Here is a 14,315-nt window from a genome sequence, read left to right on the forward strand (position 1 = left end):
TAAGTCACTAAGATGAAAACGTAGTGGGAAGATGAGTTGTCACTGCCTGTTCTAGGATTGGGTTGTGGAAAGGAAGACTAAGGAAATAAGTAAGGAAGACCTCATAGGCATTCCTGCCACTGAGGAGTCAGAGTAACATCCTGGTTTAATTGTGCTACCATGGACAGATTTTTGTTTTTATTAAAGGGATGGTACACAATCAACTTAAAGTCTTTAAAATGTCAAGGCTTTAGTTTTTCTTTGACTTCAAAGAACCAGCAATAATTGGTTAGATGCTAATTAGATACGGGAGTGAGGAAGAGCAGTCAGTTCCATGGCTTTGGCTTAACCCAGACAAGAGATGGTGAGGATGGAAATAAGGGAGGAGCTGTGACTATCGAGGAAGAAGACAGGGTCCTAAAATGGCCAGCTGCATGGTAGGAATATGACCACATACCAGCTATAGGGGTTCTGGCTGTCTGACATCAGGGATCACACAGCTAACTCTCAATGCAAATGGGTTTACATGTACACTGGTTCTTTACATCTTCCCCTGTTTTGCCCCCTCAATATGTAAAGGTGACTATCACAGGAGTCCTTTGACAGCATAGGAAAAGATCTGTTGTCTCTGGAGTCTCCTGTCTAGTATCTGAGTACTTTCATATGATCTGTGGTGCTCACTCTCAATGCAGGTGCATCCAGTGAGCTCCTAACTTGCTTCTCCCAAGCTGTCAGGTACCACTGCCTTCATGGCCAAGAGAAGAGTCATTTTGGTGAAAGAGATCTCAGTATGTCATTTAGAGAACACTCAGGTCAGATACTCACTCTGTTCCTATTTATCCATCCCTTCACTTTTCTCTTAAACTTGGGCATAATTATTCTGATTCACATGGGTTGCAGGCTCCTCTCTTTGATGGACTTCTTCTACTCCTCTGTCAATGTTCCTAAAACAATGGCCATGTTGTTGGAGCATGGGGGAGCTTCTCACATATACCCAGTGTTGCTCAGTTTTTCCTCTTTGTTACCTTTAGCTTCATCAGTTGCTACTTCTTGGCCCTCATGGTCTCTGACCAGTATGTGGCCATGTTCTTATCTAGCCTTTATGACAGCATTATTACACAAAAAGCCTTTCTAGGTTTTTTGGATTAGGGTCATATTACTGTTCTTCTTCATGCTTTGACATGAATAATCTCAACATTCATCCTCTCATATTGTGGAAACAATGAGATTGACTTCATTTCTGTGACAGCCCCTCCTCTGTAAAATTGTCATGTGAGGAAAGCTACACCCAGGAATTGGTAATTATTGTATCTACCATTTTTAACATCCCTTCTTGTATGGTTGTAATTGTGCTTTTCTAAATGATCACCATCATGGCTAGTCTGAGGATCCCTTGAGCAGGAGGCTGGGCTAAGACCTTCACAACCATCTCACTGAAATGTGGCTCTTCTTTATTACCATCATATTTTTGTAACTGAGAGATATCTGTGGACAGGCCTCAGAAAAGAGTTAGGTGGTATTTGTGTTGTACACAACTGTAATCCTATGTTGAATCCCTTATCTACAGGTAAGGAAATTCTTCAATAAAGTCAAACTTTCCTAACATCTTCTCACCTTGGGATATATTCTTAATGCCAGCATTTTAGAACTTTGATATTCGCAATATGCTCATTATTTAAATTCATATACCATGATACTGGTTTGCAAAAGAGTAAGAATGTTTAGCTTCATGGAGAGGCAAGAAGAAATGTAAAGGTTGGCTGGAGATACGTTTGAGTGTGGACTATAGCTCTAAGATACAATTTATTCAATTTGTATCCCAGCTGTGGAACTCTCCCTCAACTCCTCCCAATCCCAGTAGCCCTCCCTCTTTACCCTTTATGCCCCTCCCCTAATCCACTGATAGGGGATATCCTCCTCCTCTTCTAGCCTATCAGGTCTTATCAGGACTGATTGCATTGTCTTCCTCTGTGGCATGGCAAGGCTGTACCACCCCATGAAGTGTTGATCAGAGAGCTTGTCACTGAGTTCATGCCAGAGAAAGCTCTTGTTCCCCTTATTAGAGACCCCACCTGGATACCGAGCCTATGGACTACATCTAAGCCAGGGTTTTAGGTCATCTCCATGCATTGTCCTTTGATTGGAGTATCAGTCTCTGCAGGGCCCCAGAGATCAGTTTTTGTTGTTGTTGTTTTTTTTTTTTTTTCTCTGTTGGTCTCCTTTTGGAGTCCTGTCCCCTCCAGGTCTGAGACAGCACCAGATTTAATTTCAAAAGTGGTTGTATAAGTTTACATTCCTACCAGCAACTGAGAGGATTCCCCTTTCTCCACATCCTCTACAGCATGTGTTGTCATTTGAGTTTTTGATTTTAGCCATTTTGATGGGTATAAGGTGAAAAGGTAGTTTTGATTTGCATTTTCCTAATGACTAAGGATGTTGAACATTTCTCTAAGTGTTTCTCTGCCATTCAATATTCCTCTATTGAGAATTCTCTGTTTAGCTCTGTACATTTTCAATTGGATTACTTGGTTTGTTGGGGTTTAACTTCTTAAGTTCTTTATACATTCTTGATATTAGCCTTCTGTCAGATATAGGGTTTGGTGAAGATCCTTTCCCAATCTGTAGGTTATTTCATGAGGTCTCATTTACGGATTGTTGATTTTAGAGCCTGTGCTGTTGGTGTTGTGTTCAGGAAGTTGTCTGCTGTACCAGTGAGGTCAAGGCTCTTTCCCAATTTTTCTTGTAATAGATTTAGTGTGTCTGGTTTTATGTTGAGGTCTTTGATCCACGAAGACTTTAGTTTTCTGCAGGGTGATAAATATGGATCTATTTGCATTTTTTCTACATGTAGGCATTCAATTAGACAAGCACCATTTTGTGAATATGCTATGTTTTTTCTATTTTATTGTTATGGCTTCTTTGTCAAAAATCAAGTAGGTGTGTAGTTTTATTTCTGGGTCTTCTATTTGATTCCATTGATCCACTATTCTGTTTCTATGACAGTACCATACAGTTTTTATTACTGTTGCTCTATAGTACGGTTGGAGACCCAGGATGGAGAGACCTCCAGAAGATCTGTTATTATACAGGATTGTTTCAACAATTTTGCATTTTTTGTTTTTCCATATGAAACTGAGAATTGTTCCTTCAAATTCTGTAAAGAATTGTGTTGGCATTTTGATGGGAATTGCATTGAATCTGTAGGTTGCTTTTGGCAGAATGGCCATTTTCACTATGTTAACCCTACAGATCCATGAGCATGGGAGATCTTTCCATCTTCTGATATCTTCTTTAATTTCTTTCTTCAGAAACTTGAAGGTTTGTTTTTTTTTTCTGTTCATACAAGTCTTTTACATGTTTGGTTAGAGTCACACCAAGGTACTTTATGTTATTGGTGGCTATTGTAAAGGGTGTTGTTACCCTAATTTTTTTCCCAGCCCTTTTGTCTTTTGTATACAGGAGGACTACTGATTTTTTTTTTTTTTTTTAGTTAATTTTGTATTCAGCCACTTTGCTGAAGGAGTTTATCAGCTGAAGGAGTTCTCTGGTAGAATTTTTGGAGTCACTCAAGTATACTATCAGATCTTCTGTAAATAGTGATACTTTGACTTCTTCCTTTCCAATGTTTATATCCTTTATCTACTTTAGTTGTCTTATTGCTCTAGCAAAAGTATATTTTTAATTAATTAATTTTTTATTAATTACAGTTTATTTACTTTGTATCCCAGCATTAGCTCTCTCCCTTGTCCCCTCCCACCCTCCTTCTAGCTTCTCCTTCCATGCTCCTCCCCCAGTCCACTGATAGTGGAGGTCCTCCTCCCCTTCCATCTGACCTTAGTCTATCAGGTCGCATGAGGACTGGCTGAATTGTCTGAAAGATCATTCTGAGTGATATATCACAGAAGCAGAAAGACACACATGGTATATACTCTCCTATAAGTGGATATTAAACATATAATATAAGATAATCATACTAAAATCTGTATACCTAAAGAAACTAATCACAAGGAGGACTCTGGGTAAGATGATCAATCCTCATTCAGAAAGGTAAAGGGGATGGACATTGGAAGAGGGAGAAAACAGGGAACAGGACAGGAGCTTACCACAGGGGGCCTCTAAAAGACTCTACCCTGTAGAGTATCAAAGTAGATTCTAAGACTCATAGCCTAACTTTGGGCAGAGTACGAGAATTTTATGAAAGAAGGAGGAGATAGAAAGAACTGGAATGGACTGGAGATCCACAAGAAGAGCAACAGAACCAAACAATCTGGGCACAGGGGTCTTTTCTGAGTCTGATACTCCAACCAAGGACCATGCATGGATATAACCTAGAACCCATGCATAGATGTAGCTCATGGCAGCTCAGTGTCCAAGTGGGTGTTTTAATAATAGGAACAGAAACTGTCTCTGACAAGAACTCAGTGGCTGGCTCTTTCATCGCCTCCCCCTGAGGGAGAAACAGACTTACCAGGCCACAGAGGACAATATTATTTTTTTTAAGAAAGCAAATTTAAGAAATCTATATCAATATCCTCTATTACTCTGCTCTTCAAAATCATGTTTCAAATTGAGCCTCAAAATTGTGACTTAAACTATATATTTGAATAAGAGTCTTATACTTCCTGTCTTAAAACTTTTTTATATAAGTGAGTGTGATGATGAACACATAATTCCTCCTGATTCTGCTTCCCAAGTGCTGGTATTACAACTTGTACCACCATCCCTGGCTTTGGCTCTTTTAGTACTAGGCATCAAGTTCAGGCTTATGTGCATTCTATGTAACTGCTCTATTACCCAGTTCTTCTGTATCTGGAGCCCTAGATGGTATTTTCCAAAGACATATTATTTACTTATTCATACTTCTCTTGTATGTGCATGTGTGTGTGGGTGCACTCACCTGCACATTTCCAGAGGCCAGAATAGAACACAGCATCAGCTAAATTCCTTTATTACTCTTTGCTTATTTTTGTAAGGAAGAATCTTGCCCTGGACCTGGTGCTTCAGTTTTCAGTGTAAGTTTGAAGGCCATTAAACCCCAGTGAGTAATCTAGTGTGTTGAACTCAAAGCTAGGGTTACAGGGTTTTGTGAGACACCCAAAATGTTATGTGAGTTTTGAGGTACTAACTCTAATCCTTATGATTGCACAGACTTCCAAACCTGGCAATTATTTTTAGTACTGAACTTAATTGTACAACCACTTTGGAAATCAACCTGGTGCTTTCTCAGAAAATTGGAAATAGTGCTACCTCAAGATCCAGCTATACCGCTCCTAGGCATATATCCAAAATTTGCTCAACTATACAGCAAGGACATTTGCTCAACCATGTTGGTAACAGCTCTATTAATAGTAGCCAGAATCTGGATACAACCCAGATATCCCTCAACAGAGGAAAGGATACAGAAATCGTGGTACATTTACACAATGGAATACTACTCCACAATTAAAAAACAAGGAATTCATGAAATTTTCAGACAAATGGTGGGAACTAGAAAAGATATCTTGAGAGAGGTAACTGAGAAGCAGAAAGACACACAGGTATATACTCACTCATAAGTGGATATTAGCCATATAATATAGGACAAACATACTAAAATCTATACTCCTAAAAAAGCTAAACAACAAGGAATACCCTAGGGAAAATGCTCAATCCTCATTCAGAAGGACAAATGTGATAGACATTAGAAGCAGGAGAAGACAGGGAACAGGACAAAAGCTTACCACAGATGGCCTCTGAAAGTCTCCATTGATGAGGTATTGAAGCAGAGGCTGAGACTCATAGCCAAACTTTGGACAGAATGCAGGTAATCTTATGCATTTTTATGAATAGTTTATTTTGATGATTCTTCCCACTTCTCTTGTTATCCCCACCTCTTTTCACTACCATGAAATTTTATATTTCCATATGAGTCTTAGAGTTGATTTTCTTCTTCTATAGTCACTGAAGATTTGTGAGATTGCATTGAATCCATAGACTTCCTTTGACAACATGCACAAGAAATAAATCTCTGTTCTTTCAAGTGTCTATGATTTCATATAATTTAATGTCAATAACTAAATCTAGCATAACTTAACTGAAACTTTGGGCTCCTGGGAGATGTAAGAAAAATGAGAGCCATGATAGATAATTCCAGAGCCTGCTGTTGATGTATGTGAGACATATTATCTTATCTGTGTTTCCTAATTTTACATAGCTTTTTACATATGTAAACAAATAAACATACATGTCAAACACTTAATCTCATGTACTTGATTTTTTAGGTTTAGAAAATAATTTCCCTAAATAAAAATCATACCCCTAGACCAAAGAAAAATAAACATGCTAGTGAGGACAGGGGAAAGCCCAAACAGTCTCAATCCTATACCTCAAAGAACTACAGGCAACTAAGGAATGTTGAGAGTGAGGGAAATCATATTCCCCAAGGAAGAGCACACAACTTGGTTATCCAATACCAAATGGTCATCCCCAAAGCATTCATACAAGTAGCATTAAAACTGAGAAGGTCCTGTTTTCTTCTTCTTCTGATGTCCATCCTCTTTGCCTTTCCGGATGGGGATTGACTGTTTTAGGTAGGGTCCTCTCTCTTGCTTAGTTTCTTTAGATGCACAGATTTCAGTGGGTTTATCCTATGTTGTATGTCTATATGAGTGAGTATATACCGTGTGTGTCTTTTTGCTTCTGGGACAACTCACTCAGGATGATCCTTTCCAGGTCCCACCATTTGCCTGCAAATTTCATGATTTCCTTATTTTTCATTGCTGAGTAATAATCCATTGTATAGATGTACCACAATTTCTGCATCCATTCTTCAGTTGAGGAAACAACCTAGGAACCTACCACAGAGGGCCTCTGAAAGCCTCTGCCCTGCAGACTATCAAAGCAGATGCTGAGCCGGATGGGCAACTGTTGGGCAGAGTGAATGGAATTTTAGGTAAGAACTGGGAAATAGTAAGAGCTGGAGAGGACAGGGTCTCCACAAAGAGAACAACAGAACAAGAAAATTTGAACACAGGGAACTTCCCAGAAACTCATACTCCAACCAAGGACTATTCATGGAGATAACCTAAAACCCCTGCACAGATGTAGCCCATGGCAGTTCAATGTCCAAATGGGTTACATAGTAATGTGAAGAGGGACTGCCTCTGACATAATCTGATTGGCCTGCTCTTTGATCACCTCCCCCTGGGGGGGAGCAGCCTTACTAGGCCATAGTAGAGGACAATGCAGCCACTTTAGATGTGAACTGATGGACTAAGATCAGAAAGGAGAGGAGAACCTCCCCTATCAGTGGATTTGGAGAGTGGCATGCATGCAGAGGGAGGAGGGAGGGTGGGATTGGGAGGGGAGGAGGAAGGGGCTTATGGGGAGATGCAGAATGAATAAAGTGTAATTGATGAAAAATTTAAAAAAAGAACAAAAAAAGAAAAGATGATTTAAGAACCTTAAATGACTTTCAAAAGTGGAGGAAAACATGGAGTTAGTCAATTTACGTGGAGCACGTCTTGCCCCTGGGGGCAATGGTCTCCTGAACCTACTCAGACCTCGGACACCACCACTGCTAGTTCTAGAACTGATGCAGGATGTTCCATCGAGGGGGTTAAGGCTTCTCATAATATTTCCTATAAGTCCACACCTGTTTGTTTATATCCCCCATTTTTATTCATTGTTACCCAGATAGAGCCAAGTAATTGTGGTAATGATACTTGCTTTTTTGCCCAATGCTGGAATGCTAGTAAATTTAGGTATGCCCTGGTTACTCGCATGCCTCTCTGGGTGCCTGTGCCTGTTGATGCCCCTCATGCTATGACTCTCTTCAGACAGAAAAGGGATCTTGGAATTACAGCCGCCATTGTTACTGCCATCTCATTGGCGGCTGTTGGAGCTACCACCCCGGCATTAGCCATGAGTCATACTGTGCAGACAGCTCAGACCCTAAATAATCTTTTAGCCAATGTAGTCCATGCTTTAGATGTACAAAAAGGAATTAATGATCAACTAAAAGGAAGCTTGATGGTGTTCAATCAGAGGAGTGACCTCGTGCAGGAGCAAATTGATACCCTATGGCAAATCGCTCAACTTGGCTGTCAATGGAAGTATGCTGGACTTTGTGTCACTAGCATACAACATGAGAATTTTTCCCATGCTGCAAATCTGTCTAAACAATTGTCTAGCTATATTTTAGGTAATTGGACTGGAGAATTCGATACTATGATGGAGCAGCTGAGAGTGGCCATTGTTACGGTAAATTCTACCAGAGTGGACGCAGGACTAGCCACAGGATTATCATCATGGATTGCTGCAGCCATGAATCATCTGAAGGAATGGGCAGGCATGGGAGCATTAGCAGGCCTTCTGGTGTTGGTCTCCTTGGTTTGCCTGTGGTATATATGCAAGATTAGAGTCTCACAACAGTGTAATGCAGCCATGATCATTCAGTCCTTTACAGCCATTGAAGCAGGACAGTCTCCCCAAGCATGGTTGGCTACCATAAAAAAGCTAAAATGTTATGCTCAGGATGTGAGGCTAAGCACTGCACTCAGGGTCAGCCACTTTCGACCCAGAGAAGAGCATGTCTTATTGCATGCGGGTTGATGCCCCAGGTCCCGCCTCTGAGAAAAAGGTATCAGATGGGTCTGATGCTCTTTGGGTGGATGACACCTAAATGAACATCGGTACAAAGTCCCAATTTATTTCTAATATCAGAGATCAGACCTCTACTCTTGCCTGATGCATCTAAAACAAAAAGGGGGAACTGTAGAGAGCTGCGGAATGCCGTGCCTTAAAGATGGAGCTGGTTCCTGCCTTCCACCTTCCCGATGGTGAGTGCTCTCTGTCACAAACAACTCCATATGTGGCTAAGGCTGAGGATCTGGCTTGCTTCTATGTATGTGGACCTATCTGCATTGCCCACGTGGCATGCTGGGGTTGGCTACCCAGAGGCTATTTAAGCTGTGGGCTGGCTTTCCCCAGCGTCAGATGATTGTTCAAGGTTCCTGCATTGAGAAAAAAAAAAAAAAACTGAGAAGGTCATGCATTTGAAAGCGAGAAAGGGGGAGCATATGGGAGAACTTGGAAAAATGAAAGGAAAGGGGAAAATATTAATTATGTTATAATCTCAAAAGTAAAAATTCATTTTAAAAATGGAATATATATCCCACCATGTGCTGAGAAAGAAAGCAATGGTTTTATTGGATAGATCATGGCATTGGGTATAAAGTAACTGCTTTGTGAATTATAAGATACGGTTTACATTTCTCAAGTCCACAAATTCAATTGTTCTACCATCAGAAGTTCAGTGTTTCCTTTTTAAACATATGTAAGTTATCACTTTCATTATAGACTTGTTTCTCACGCACACTGTGATGTGTCTTCCAGCTTTGTGATGTGTTCTAGTTATATGTCTTCAATTTCTTTGTAAATACACTTTCATTTATTTAAAATTTATATAAGCTTTTATATCAGGATAGTCTGTTTCATGTTATTTTTCATTTTTCCAGGTTTTCATTGGTAAATCCCATTTTACTATTTCCTAGGGAATACTTAATTTCTGATAGTATGTCATTTTTGGAACAAATCTTCATGCAATTAATGAAAACTGTGCCCTTTGCAATGTTGTTACCCATTTGACAGTTCACTATAAATTCACGATATATACCTCCGTGCCTGTTTAAATAGATTAATCAGTAATAATAATTCTCGGAATTATTTAGCAATTAGGGGATACATTGGCAGTCACTGAGCTACATTCTTCTGGGAAATGAAACCTTTTAGTCAAGACTCTGGGTGGCAAAGCAATTGGCTTCTTCTGTGGCTTTTGCTTGGGATAGTCTACCAAGGTTCAATCCCAGAGGAGCCTTAGATTCCCAAGATCACTGTCTTCACAAGCTGTTCACAAATGTAATCGGCCAACATATCCTAGGTTCTGTCTTTAGCAGGTGCACCAGAGGAGACAGAACCATTATATCCCTTTTCTCTTCACATTGAAGGTAAGAGAAGTCTTTTTTTTAAATCTATCCCTTGATTCGCAAACTACCGATACAGTTAGAAAATTGATAGCCTTATAAATAGACTAGAACATTTCAGAAATACTTTAGCTCAGAACTCGATGTTCCTCTGAACTCACTTCAAAGTTCAGTTACTTTGACTAAAATATTAATAACCAAACTTTAATAGATGTTAATGTATGAAATATTTAAAATTTTTAAGTTTACTGTTTAATAGAAGCTTTGTCCTCATGCGGGGCTCATCTAAGCCTCTTCTGTGAAGTGGATATTGATTGCTAATTTCTGTATCTAAAGCAGATATAGAAAAATGAGAGAAGGGAATGCATCACCTACCTGCATAGGTTTCATGCATCAAGCCAAGCATTTGCACTATTAGGTGACTATTAGTTTGACATCTTTAAACACAAAGGAAGGGAAATTTATGTGAGATGACTTTTTCTAGGGATTATACTCTTATTAGGAGATTAGGAGTCTAACTGAGGTTTTCTGAATATCAAATTCATAACCCTGTCTTATGTAACACAATTAGACATGAGCAGTACTGTTCTAACTTAGAATATCTTGGTCTTAAGAATGTGCAGGGTAATCATTCTCACATCATTCTTGCTTAGTGATTCTGTGCTTTTTAAAGATGTAAAGTGGAGAGGAACAAGCTTAAATTGTGACACACATCCAAACCATGGTGTTAAAAGAACAAAGAATAACAGAGAAAGAATATTTAGGGCTAACAGGATCATTATTCAGTGTCTCAGTGCTTTTGTGGAGAAAATGTGTCACCGTTTAGGAGAGAGAGTAGATGAGAGTTCCAGTGAATCACAAAATGAAATTTCAGAGAATCTTATCTTCTAATGCTGATGCAAGAATTGGAAATTTCGTGGATTAACTGTACATTGATGATGTCCTGATGTCCAGTATCATTTCATTCTTAAAAATTAAATGTTTAATTAACTACACTAATCTGATGATGAGTTTGCTGAATTAAAATAAAATTATCATGATCAGACAAGTAGTAGAATATTCCTTAGATATCTGGACACCCAAACACCATGTTCTTAAGCAATTAACTGTTTTCCAAAGTAGTTATTTTTCATAAGGCTTCTGAAAAAGTATTTTGTTATGAAATAATCTTAAAAGTTTAAATAAACCTACATTTTAAAGTATGTTTATCTATTTCATGTGCAATTCAATTATTGTATATAATATCATTTATCATTTGGCACTGTGTTAATGAAAGCCAAGTATTTGGTTTTCCTCAAACTTACAGGTGATCATGTGGTCATGTTTTAGTAAGTTTTTCTTAATATGGATTCTGATAGACATTTTACATCGTGATACCATTTAAATTCATAATAATACTTTGAATAAAATGTAATTATCATCCCCATTTTTCAAGTAAAAACATGAGATTAGAGAAGTTCCATATTCCCCAGCATCATAGAGCGCCTGGTAGAATTATGGTAGTTATTTTCACAGTCAGCATTAGTTTCATATCACACAGTACCCTTCTTTTTTGGTACAGTAGTGAAAGAGGCAAAGTGTTAATCACCATGAGAAATAATTTAAAGTATTTTTGGAATTCAAGGAAGAGAAAAGGAGTAAACCAGAGACTATTTCTTAGCTATGAAAATAACAGAGGTCCATCTATGCTAAGATGCATGTGACATTGACATGGTTTCCTATAAACAATATTTGGGGTCAGGAGGAGTCATTGGAAACAGATTTTAGTTAAAATGAATATATTGTCTAAAGGCTAATATTAAAATTTGGTGATTTAAAAGTCCTGCTAGGCCACAGAGGAGGACTTTGCAGCCAGTCCTGAAGATCCCTGATAAAACAGGGTCAGATGGAAGGGGAGGAGGTCCTCTCCAATCAATGGACTTGGAAAGGGGCAGGGAGGAGATGAGGGAGGGAGGGTTTGGGAGGGATTGAGGGAGTGGGATACAGCTGGGCTACAGAGTTAATAAAAAATGTAACTAATAAAAAATAATAAAAAAGAAGGCAACAGAGCACCTTTTTGGAGCTCCTTAAATAAAGTTTGGTTTACTAAAAAAATAAAATAAAAGTGTAAAATGAATTTTTTTATGAGTTGTGCCTGTTCATTGATATTTTGGGGTGATTTTATATATATATATATATATATATATATATATATATATATATATATATATATATTGACTTTGCCTTTTGAGGAAAGTGCCTTCTCCCTTTAGATCTGACATTTTATCTGGGAAAATAAAGAGAAATATAGGAAAAAGTTTTGGATTGTTCTGCTGCAGTCCTGTGAAAAGTCACAAAAAGTTTTTGGGGGGTCTCCAGTAGTTTTGTTCATGTCTTTAATATGTTAAAATAAAACCTAGGGTAAAATACAAATTTGTCGGAGTCATAGCTCATGAACTTGATGCCTTGTGAGAGATCTATCTATCTATCTATCTATCTATCCATCCATCCATCTATATTCAGGAGTGGATAAATGAATGGAATTCTTCCTACCAGTTTTGAACAGTTTTTGACTCAAGAATTCCTTGAAGCTTACTAGTTAAGTCTCTGAAGGAATCTGATTGTTGCTGCAGGTCTTCTGAAAACACCTATGTGTGTCAACCCACTTCCTCTGATGCTTTGGGTTAAAAGTCTTTCATGACTAAACAGTAAGCAGAAATCAACATGTAGATTTATAGGTGAACACATGTCATAAAAATAAAAAAAAACAAGCATCCAGGTCTTTGTTTCTTTTGCATGTCAATCTAGATTTGATTAATGAAGTAAAATAATTGCCTATAAGGTAACTATATAACCTGTCTAATGCATATTTTTTTCCACTGTAAAGAGAGCACTGTGGATCCAATGACCTGGGAGAACCACTCCGTATTGATGGAGTTTGTATTTCTTGCCTATCCCAATGACTTAGAGCTACGTTTGCTCTGCTTTCTTGGTGTCAGCCTGGCTTATGCTTTGATCATCTCGGGGAACATCCTCATTGTAGTCTCCATCCAGACAGAAACCCGCCTGCACACACCCATGTACTATTTCCTGGGTAGCCTATCAGGAATAGAACTGTGCTACACTGCAGTGGTGGTGCCCCACATCCTGGCCAACACCCTTCAGTCAGAGAAGAGCATCACTCTGCTAAGCTGTGCCACTCAAATGGTCTTCTTCATTGGACTTGGTAGTGCTGATTGCTTCCTCTTAGCGTCCATGGCCTATGACAGATATGTTGCCATCTGTCATCCCTTGCAGTACCCTCTCATCATGACTGTAACTCTTTGTGTTCGCTTGGTTGTGGCTTCTGTGATCATTGGCTTGTTCCTGTCCTTACAACTTGTGGTTTTCATATTCTGTCTGCCATTCTGCCAGGACAGGGGAATAGAGCACTTCTTTTGTGATGTGCCACCAGTAATGCGTCTCGTGTGTGCCACAAGCCATATCCATGAGCTCTCTGTGCTTATAGCAGCCACACTAGCCATTGCTGTGCCTTTCTTTTTCATTGCTACTACCTATGCCTTGATAGTGGCTGCTGTGTTCAAGCTCCACTCAGCAGCTGGTCGTCACAGGGCTTTCAACACCTGCTCCTCCCACCTCACTGTGGTGTTGCTACAATATGGCTGCTGTGCCTTCATGTATCTACGCCCCAACTCCAGCTACCACCCCAAGCAAGATCAGTTCATCTCCCTAGTGTACACACTGGGAACCCCATTCCTCAACCCCCTCATCTACACTCTGAGGAACAATGAGATGAAAGGTGCTATAGGAAAAGTTCTTACTAGAAATTATCTCTCCCAGAAAAATATATGATAGGAAAAATCCAATATAATAAGCACATCCCTGTCCTCCTAAAAAGTATTGCCTCTGCTGATGTTGAAATGATGTTCACAGTAACAATAAACATAAGGTAACTGAATGTTTACCTATGTGTGCTGACAATCTTTACAAAGTGCTATTTTTAGATTGGGTGATCAGTCTTGTTAGAAAGATATAAGTAGATACATGAGCAGAAAGTAAGGGTGAGTGGCAAGTATATGGCTTTGGAAAGGTAGGTATTGGGAAAAAATAGTTTATTCCATAAGTTTCAGATAAAAAAAAATATGAAATAACAAGATTGTCTGCAACTCTTTTATTTTATTTTATTTTATTTTTTTTATCAGTTACATTTTATTAACTCTGTATCCCAGCCGTGTCCCTATCCCTCATTCCCTCCCAGTCCCTCCCTCCCTCCCTCATCTCCACCGTGCCCCTTTCCAAGTCCACTGATAGGGGGGACCTCCTCCCCATTCATCTGATCCTGTTTTATCAGGTATCTTCAGGACTGGCTGCAAAGCCCTCCTCTGTGGCCTAACA

General features: G+C 39.1%; 1 protein-coding gene across 1 annotated transcript; it reads left to right on the forward strand.

Annotated features, from left to right (window-relative positions):
- Window positions 1–12,824: 12,824 nt before the first annotated feature.
- On the forward strand, window positions 12,825–13,772 carry LOC110542319 (olfactory receptor 10W1). The gene has a single exon (XM_021628931.1). It carries the CDS (start codon window positions 12,825–12,827, stop codon window positions 13,770–13,772), a length of 948 nt encoding a protein of 315 aa, XP_021484606.1.
- Window positions 13,773–14,315: the final 543 nt, after the last annotated feature.

Source organism: Meriones unguiculatus, chromosome 1 (assembly GCF_030254825.1).
Source record: "Meriones unguiculatus strain TT.TT164.6M chromosome 1, Bangor_MerUng_6.1, whole genome shotgun sequence".
In the NCBI taxonomy this organism is placed as follows: domain Eukaryota; kingdom Metazoa; phylum Chordata; class Mammalia; order Rodentia; family Muridae; genus Meriones; species Meriones unguiculatus.